Genomic DNA, 8,658 nt, shown 5'->3' on the forward strand with positions numbered 1-8,658 from the left:
CGCCAGCTGCAGGACAGGAAACTGGCAGGAAACGCTGCCGGGCAGACGGGGTGCGGCCCCCGCAGACTCGGATCCCCCCAGGGCTCACTAGAGCCCTCCTCAGCCCACGGCCGCGACCCAGGATTTTAAGGGCGAGGCTGCAGTCGCTTAGGATTCAAATCAATTCTACCCCAGTGTCATTTTCTTCTGAGACCACAAGAAAAATCACTGAGGTCCCATAATGTGTGGGCTGTAAATTTGATTTTCCACGTCTTTGAAGGGTTGCAAAAGAACACAGTTCAGGTGAAGTGCATCTTTCGGTTTTTTCCAGATTTGGTGAATTAAAAATACCTGAATATTTAAAAACAAAACTATGCAAGTGTTAAAGTTGTCTTTAAAAGGAGAGGACAGACTTTCACATTATCAAGCTGTGCTTGTCGACTACTGTGCATTGCAGTTTAACATTTGCTTTCTTTTCCCCCCAAAACATACCATTTAACACACAAACTCGTGAGTGGTGACTGAGATCAGTGCTCAGCCCCTGGAGAGCTAATGATTGGGAAGAAGCACCCGGGAACTTTACAGGGGTGACACGTGTTCTGTCGGTTAGGGGATGAATTACGTGGACTTGATCTGCTGTTTTAACTCCACTTAAGAGCTGTGTGGTTGTATATTTCATTCCAATTTTATAAACGTTTAAAAATATGCCATTTGCAGATCTTTGGTCACTTCATTTTTTAAAAGGTAGCACAGTTACTTATGTATCATAGGTACCAAATGTTCTAAATTCTTACATGCTCAAATAGTTAATACTAGCACCACTAATGAAGTCCATCTAATCCAAGTTTCAAAGGAAGCTTTAAGATCGTCCAGTTTCACTACCAGCATAATTAACTAGTCTAATATCCGTACATCAACTAGCTAGGATTCCTTTTCAAATATATGCCGCATAGTCCCCAAAAGCAAAAGCTCAGTGGAGAGGGCTTTAGAAGTAGACAAAGCTGGATTAAATTCCAGCCCTTCCTAAAATCCTAAGTAAATTACTTTTCCTTCCTTCTCTTCACCACAAAAGGCATATACTATTTTAGTAAAGTGTTAAGTGAAACATGTAGAAAGCAACTTATATGTGAATATTTTAAAAGACATTTTTCCCACAGATCCATCCTTTGGGGGTGGAGAATCTAAACCCAGGTACAAGTGGCTGTATTGATATGCTTGGTAATGGGGAGGGGGTGAGACCGGTCTTGCCATGTAATTCAGGGTGACCTTCAAGTCACTGTGTAGTTCAGGCTGGCTTTGAATTCGAGGTGATCCTCCTGCCTCAGCGTCCAGAGTGCTGGGATTATAGGTGTGTGCCACCATGCCTGGCTTCATTTTTTAAATAGCTTGAGATGCTTGATCATTTTTATCTTAAAATTATTGCCAAATTGTATTACTGTATTAAACAGACAGTTTAATCTTTTCTAAAAATAAAGACAACATAGAATGAGGGGAAAATGTTTGCACAAGAAAGGTCTGAACTAAAAACTGACTCTCAAGATACTTTGAATTCTTTTTGGAACAGCAACTGGGCTAGTGATCTGTGCAAATTATGTAAAATGTCTACACTCGATAACTGCCTGTATCAATATCTCCCTGTATTCACAGGGAGATCTCTTTTGTTTCCCAAGGTAATTCTCTGATGAAAGCCATAACTGACTCATAATTTCCTATCAGGACACAAGGAAGAACATGAATGACACAATTTTCACACTGTAATAATAGCTTATAAGAACAAGATCTTATGGGTATGTGAACTGACTATTGGAGTGTTACCCACATCACAGATGTGGCTACGTCTTCAAATATGAGTTAAGATAGCGCAGATCTCAGGCAGGCTGAACCACGACAAATCTGATTTGTCATCTGATCTTAGGAAAATAGTAAACAGGGCCAGGGATTTAGCTCAGGGGTTCCACCGCCTGCCTCAAAAGCACAAGGTCCTGAGTTTGATTCCCCACTACCAAAAAAAAAGAAAAAGATAACAGTGAAGAGACACATTTGGGTCTGTTAGTCAACTCAAGATGAAAGTACTTTAATCCATCACTCACATCAGTTAGAACTCAACTAGGAATCTACCATATACAATCACTAACCCTGGACACTGAGGATTCAGAAGTGCTATAAATTTTTGCACTTAAAAAAAAAAAAACCTAATTTGAAAAAAATAAATAAAAAAATTAAAAAAAAAACTAATTTGTTTTCTTATGGTATGAAGACAATTAAGAATAAAACAAAATATAATCAAGTATATGAAGAGATAACTCTTACGGTTTAGCAACAGCAGGGCTGTGCAATGGATTTATCTAGAGCTGGTGGGACTGAGCAGGGTATGATTTGGATTATTGTGCATGAGTGAAAAAAAGTAATAAAAGGAGGTTGGGATTTAGCTCAGTGGTTCTACCACATGCCTCGCAAGCACAAGGTCCCAAGTTCAATCCCCCATACCAAAAAAAAAAAGGAAGTCCGAACAGACAAGGGGGCACCTCATGCTATTTCCTTGACCCAGTGCCCTCATTTAGGGACACTTGTTTTTGTCAGCCTAGTTTACCAGGCCCTTCCTCTCTGACAAAGCCTCAAGAGCCCATCAGAACTGAAGGCTCCTATCGCTTCTCGGCCTTTTGGCTAAGATCAAGTATAGAACTGAAGGCTCCTCCATGCTCCACATCCTTGTGCCCCTACTAGAGCACTTATTCCACTCACCCTTCGGTGCTCTGTGGCCAGGGATTTAGCTCAGTGGTGTTGTGGCCTGCCTCACAAGCACAAAGTCCTGAGTTTGATCTCCCGTACAAAACAAAACAAACAAACAAAAAAAAGGTGCTTTGTGTCTGTTTCTGCAATGAGGCTACCTTCTTAAGGGCAGGCTGTATCTTACTCACCTTTGTATCTTCCCCAGGGCCGAGTTCCACAAAGTTCCTCACAAAATCTGTATGTAGTATAAAAAATGGTTTTATGAATTGAATGAGAGCTAAAGTAGGATAAAATGGAGACACAGTATAAACAGGTATATATATCAAAGCTCATTCATTGAATAAATCTTTATTGAATGCTTAATGTGAGCCAGGCCCTGTTCTAGGCTCTGGAGATATATTCATGAACAAAGAAGAAAAGAACTCTGCCCTTGTGGAGCTTACACTCTAGATTGGGATATGATCAGCAATACATTTACATAAATCCAACAATACCTACTGGCAAAACAACACACACATTTAAACTGCGTAATTATTAATACTAGAAACATCTACTGGTGATATGCAGTTTTCTTATACATTGTACTTATTATTTGCATGATATATTCAGACCTACATTATCAGTCCACAGGGATTCAGCCCATTAGAGGGAACTTTATTGGCAATTTAAGAGACTTAAAAGATCACTTTTGAGCATGCTTAATGTTTTCCTTCAGCAGTCTTTAAAACCTAACCATCTTACAAGCTGTGACTCCACTGTACCAAATGAAGTCTCTGCAATTGCTGGTCAAAAGAGAACCATTTTAAGGATGTGAGTATGAGAACAATTAACATGATAAATTCACGTCTGGTCCGCCTGGTCTAGTAACAAAGAACAAGATACAGCACATCCACAATCAGTCCACAGTGGAATTCACATCAAGAATTTTAAGAAAAAAAAAAAAAGAAGAAACAGTCCATGCCTCGTTTCCCATTTTTAAAAGGTAATTAAAACTGTAAGACTTCAAAGTTATAAATATTTATAAGCAATGCTTAATTATGAAATTTAAAAGAAAAATTCTTACATCCTGGCTTAGTATGACTAAATGTCTACCATTCTGATTTATTTTTCAGAGTATTTTTAAAAATACTAAGAAAATCATTTTAAAATTTTGCAATTTTACTTTATATACATTAACACCAATCAGTTAAGCCTGAAAACCTTCACTTATACAGTGTAAAAAAATTATCCTTGATAGTAAGTGACTAGAAATATTCTATTACCATAAAGCTACAAAGAATTTCATGCTCTTAAGAGCAAAGTTAGGAATAACAGAAATAATTATACCAGAGAGAAGCACCAAGACAGAACTTTTTTGCATTTATAAGGCCTGATTGGTTGACCTCTACCAAAAAAGGACCAAAATAACACCTCATTTGGCAAAAAATAAAAATACAGAGGTCTGGAAACAGTGAATGCCCATTAAAAAATACAATAATAAAAATCAATCAAAGCTGGGCATGATGGCACATGCCTGTAATCCCAGCACTCAGGAGGCTGAGGCAGGAGGATCGCTATGAGTTCGAGACCAGCCTGGGCTACATAGTGAGTTCCAGGTCAGTTTCAACTACATAGTGAGACCTTGTCTCAAAAAACAAACAAACAAATAAAACAAAAAAAAAATCATATTTTTTAAATTATGTGACATTTGCAAATTATATTCATATGTCATTTTTCTTCCTCTTTAGTCCTCTTTATGTAACTCAGACTGCCCCATTTTTGTTAATTTGTTGCCGCACTAAAGTAAATAAATATGCTGATTTATGTAGGTTTGGTATAATGAATCCAATCCATTAGAGCTAGATCCAGCAGCTCCAATGACCTTGCAATGATTTCAACTGGTGAAACAAGATCCTTTATCTCTGTTAATTTCAGGAAGCTTAGCCAGATATGATGGGTGTGTCTTGTGTGTGCACACATGTATGGGTGTGCAAGTCTGCCAGAGCCATGTGACAGTGTGTGCAACCCAGAAAGAGGCAATTCAGACAAACAAACTTACACAATGGTCTAATGGGCAGCCAGACACTCACTGAATTATCCCCCAAATAAACCTGAGGCTGAGCAATGAGGTAATTAGGGGATTTGTCACCACAATAAAGTCAGTAACAGGTATGGAAAGTGAAGACTAAAGCAGAATGCCTTGGCCCCAGCATTCATGTGACAATGGAGGGCACAAAGCAGAAACAGCCACTGTTCAGAAAGGGACCAGGGTTGGGACACCCTGGCTCTGTGGCTGAGGACCTCAGCACTTCCCCAGAGGGCATCTGCAGTGGCCCTGCATGGCTTTCACCTTACTGAGTGAAACCCTGTCTTACAGGTCCCAGAGTATACAGCTGGGCATCCCTCCCCGGGTCCCCTGGCTCCCTCGGTACAGATACTATCCCTTCCAGAGGCTTGGCAACAACCACCACTTCCTTTCTACTCCCAAATCAGTCTCAGAAAGGGAGTTCCTGTATGTCCTGTGGGTCCCTGAGTATGAGTAATGCCAACACGATGTACACTGGAGAATAGTAACATATGAAGTCAGCAGTCTACTTTAAAATTCAAGCAATCTGCAGGTGATATTAGCCAGTTTATATTTTCTCAGTAACATGTTTTACCAAGATAGTTTCTCTACAAAATGTACAATGTATAGGGCAAAGAATATAATATTGCTGGAATATTACAAAGATTTTTAAAGTTCAGTGTTAAGATTCTTCTAAGAGAGAGCAAAGGAGCTATATTATTTTTCTATTTCTCATCCTTGGCTTCCAGGTAAAAAAGCGCTAAGGTTCCTGTGAAGTTGGTTTCTCCTGTACAACTTGCACAACAATCCTAGGGAATTCCTAGCTGTCTGCCTCCCAAATCTGTAATCATAACTCTGGGCATGTCTATACAGTTCTTTAATCTACCTTCAAAATCCACAGCATTTTTTAAACAAAATTATATAGCTGCATTCTTTAAATGCCAGCCATGAAATCATCACTAAAAAAAAATAAATAAAAAGAAACTAGTTGGAGTTTATAGGTCTTTTTTTTTTCCTATGCTGAGGATGGAACACACACCCTACCAATCCTTTTCTAAAGGTGTGCTATTTACTCTGTTGAAGACATTCTTAGGACTGCTTTGAAAAGCCCTTAGTTGAGCTTTGTACAGCATTCTGTAGTTTCATATTTTGTTCCAGTATTGTTGGATTCTTAAACTACCCTGTAGCAATCACCTCCTTCATGCACCCCCTGCCCCAAATGGGCATATCAGACACAGAGAAAAACATTTTTAATTCATTGAACACCAAAATAATAATCTAACCTGTTCAGACATGCAGCTGCTTCTCTTCTTCCCCCAAGAATTTAAATTCTCTACAAAGTGGTTAGCTATAGGGATCAAGTTAAAACCCACCATGTTTCAAATTAAACTCTGAAGGATCTGCACAGATATAGCATGACTTTAAATTCATACTAGCATTCATTTTTCTGTATTTTCTTTACACATCCTAAATAAGCTTCCAGTAATATAATATGTTACATATTATACTGTGAAGTTCTATTGAATTCTGTTTATAGGGTTTTACCTGTTAGCTCAATGTCATACAATTGCTACATGGTACAAGTGTATGGACACATTTCAAATGCAAAACCCTTAGCTCTGTGTCATAAATAAATTTGGGTAAAACCGTAAGCCTTCCACTGAGTCATCTCGGCAAAGATGGCCCATCTTTTCTGCAAGCAGCAACCTAGGAATGAAGAAAAGAAAACAGTCATCTTCCCATTCACAAACAAAACACAAGTTGTAATGAAGCACAGGGTCCTTACCTTTCCTTGGCCAGGAGAACAGACATTCCCACAAGCTTAGCAAACTCTTCTGATGTTAGGGATCCCTTTTCTGAAACCTAATACGAACAAAAACTGTGACTAGTTAGATACCTAGGTACCAACCACAGGCAGAATATATACCAATATATGCAGGAAACAATTTACTGAATTTTCTACTAAAATCTAAAGAATATTCACTTCACTATAGAACTAAACCTTAATTGATGCTCAGTTCTACAAAAATTGGACCCACAACAAATAGAGCAGTTTGTTAAAAGAGCCACAAAGCAATGTAATAACACCTAGAAAAGACATTTTATGTTCTGAAAAAATCATGTAACAAATTCTAAAGAGTGTGCTATTACTTGCTCCAGTAAAGGACCCAAATATATATAGGTTTAATTATTATTATTATTATTATTTTTGGGGGGGGTACCAGGGCTCGAACTTGGGACCTTGGCAGCAGAACCACTGAGCTAAATTCCTGGCCCCTTATAAGAACAGAGAACTTTTTTTTTGGTACTGGGGATCAAACTCAGGACCTTGCTCTTGCAAGGCAGGCGTGGTGCCCGGGAGCTAAATGCCCGGCCCCTAGGTTTTATTTTAAATATGTGGTAGAAATATCTATATTCTTGAAGTTTTCATGTAGCTTAAAATGAGACATATAATAAATGTGAAGTATTCAAATTATACAGGTTCAGCATAGAAGCTATAACAGTAATATTTTAGGTATCCTAATGAGTAATATTGGCAGTTTGGCCAATAAATTCCATCTAAACTACAGTTACTTATTTGTAAAGCACTTATCTCACAGAACAATTTCTGGTTTTATAATGGTGCTTATGTAGGTGTTAAAGAAAAGTTTAATTCTGTGCAGCATTCTGATTAACAAGTTAAAAACCTGTTCTAACACAGAGCTTGCACAGAAAAGTAAGCATCGCACTAATTCTAACTTTCCTTACTTCTAAGATGTTAAAGGGGTCAATAAGCTTCCAAAAGCTTTTTAAAGTATGACTAATTCGTATTCATTGTGAATAACAAGCCAGTTTTAATTTAGTCTCTGAATGTTACTTTACAGGGGTGTTAAATCCAACAGGAAATCCTGCTTCTCAAGTCTCTAAGCACTGGGGTGTTGGTGGCAAGCTCTAATGACTGGAGGAAACCAGGTTCACATACTGTCTCCAGGGCTGAGGCCACCATTTCCTCTTCTTTGTGGGACTGAAGCTCAATTACCATGACTCCACTGTCAAACACCCGGAGCCTGAAAACCAGGGATGTGAGAACAAAGTCATGAATCATTTAGAATATCCAACCACTAAGAAGAACCACATACTTTTTAACTTTCTTTTACATCCAGTCCTGAGGACAATGTTAACCTCAAAACAACACTTAAAACAAAATGACCGAAAGTAGAGAACTAAAGGGCGCATGAATTAACAAATACTGTAATAAAATCATGAACTAAAATCCACAGCAATTAAGACATACTTTTTTTTTTTAAACCTGAGAAGGAAAATGTAATTAAGAGCTAAACATGTGCATTTCTGAATCTCCAGAGACTCACACAAACCACTGGGAAGGTTATTCTGACCTGGGAGGAGCTCACATTCTTATCTTCTTTCCGCAAATCCCAAGTCTGACTATGAGCCCCATTAGGACACACCCAGCCCTGACAGGATGGAAGCCAGGATGACAGCAAACTTGTGGAACCAGGTGAACTCTGCACATATGTAACGTAATTTTAAGAGGACAATATTTGGCTTGCCAGCCAGGGTGGTAAACTTGGCCGAGATTTCCAGTATACCCCACATAGAATGATTACAGATGGCAAACTCCCTGTGGGTTCCTTTACCTGAGAGGTAATTTCAGTACTTCCAGCATCTTGCACGCATTTACTAAATCTTCTGGAGAGAGCAACTAAGGGGGAAAAGAAATCCAGTTTACACTGCAAATTAATAATGTGATACTACACAACTGTAATGATTACAAAAACAGAATAAGAAATTTTTAAAATTAGGATTTTATGTGACTTAATCATTTTAATGAAAAAAGAAAGGATCAATGGAGGAGCTTAAGATTGCAATTCATTAAAGTAGTGCAATTCACAGAAACGCAATGC

The 8,658-nt window shown here is 38.4% G+C and overlaps 1 protein-coding gene across 2 annotated transcripts in view; it reads right to left on the reverse strand.

Annotated features, from left to right (window-relative positions):
- Positions 1-4,371: 4,371 nt before the first annotated feature.
- Vps36 (vacuolar protein sorting 36 homolog) overlaps positions 4,372-8,658 on the reverse strand; it is a 61,709-nt gene continuing 57,422 nt past the window's right edge. For both annotated transcript variants that reach the window (XM_010636622.3, XM_010636621.2), the window contains exons 11-14: positions 8,392-8,456; positions 7,716-7,800; positions 6,540-6,616; positions 4,372-6,460 (exon numbers count right to left, since the gene is read on the reverse strand). In XM_010636622.3, coding sequence (XP_010634924.1) covers positions 6,367-6,460; positions 6,540-6,616; positions 7,716-7,800; positions 8,392-8,456 — 321 coding nt within the window. In that variant the 3' untranslated portion in view covers positions 4,372-6,366. The remainder of the gene's footprint in view (positions 6,461-6,539; positions 6,617-7,715; positions 7,801-8,391; positions 8,457-8,658) is intronic.

The sequence above is a fragment of the Fukomys damarensis genome, unplaced genomic scaffold (assembly GCF_012274545.1).
Source record: "Fukomys damarensis isolate Sample0158 unplaced genomic scaffold, DMR_v1.0_HiC HiC_scaffold_38, whole genome shotgun sequence".
Classification (NCBI taxonomy): domain Eukaryota; kingdom Metazoa; phylum Chordata; class Mammalia; order Rodentia; family Bathyergidae; genus Fukomys; species Fukomys damarensis.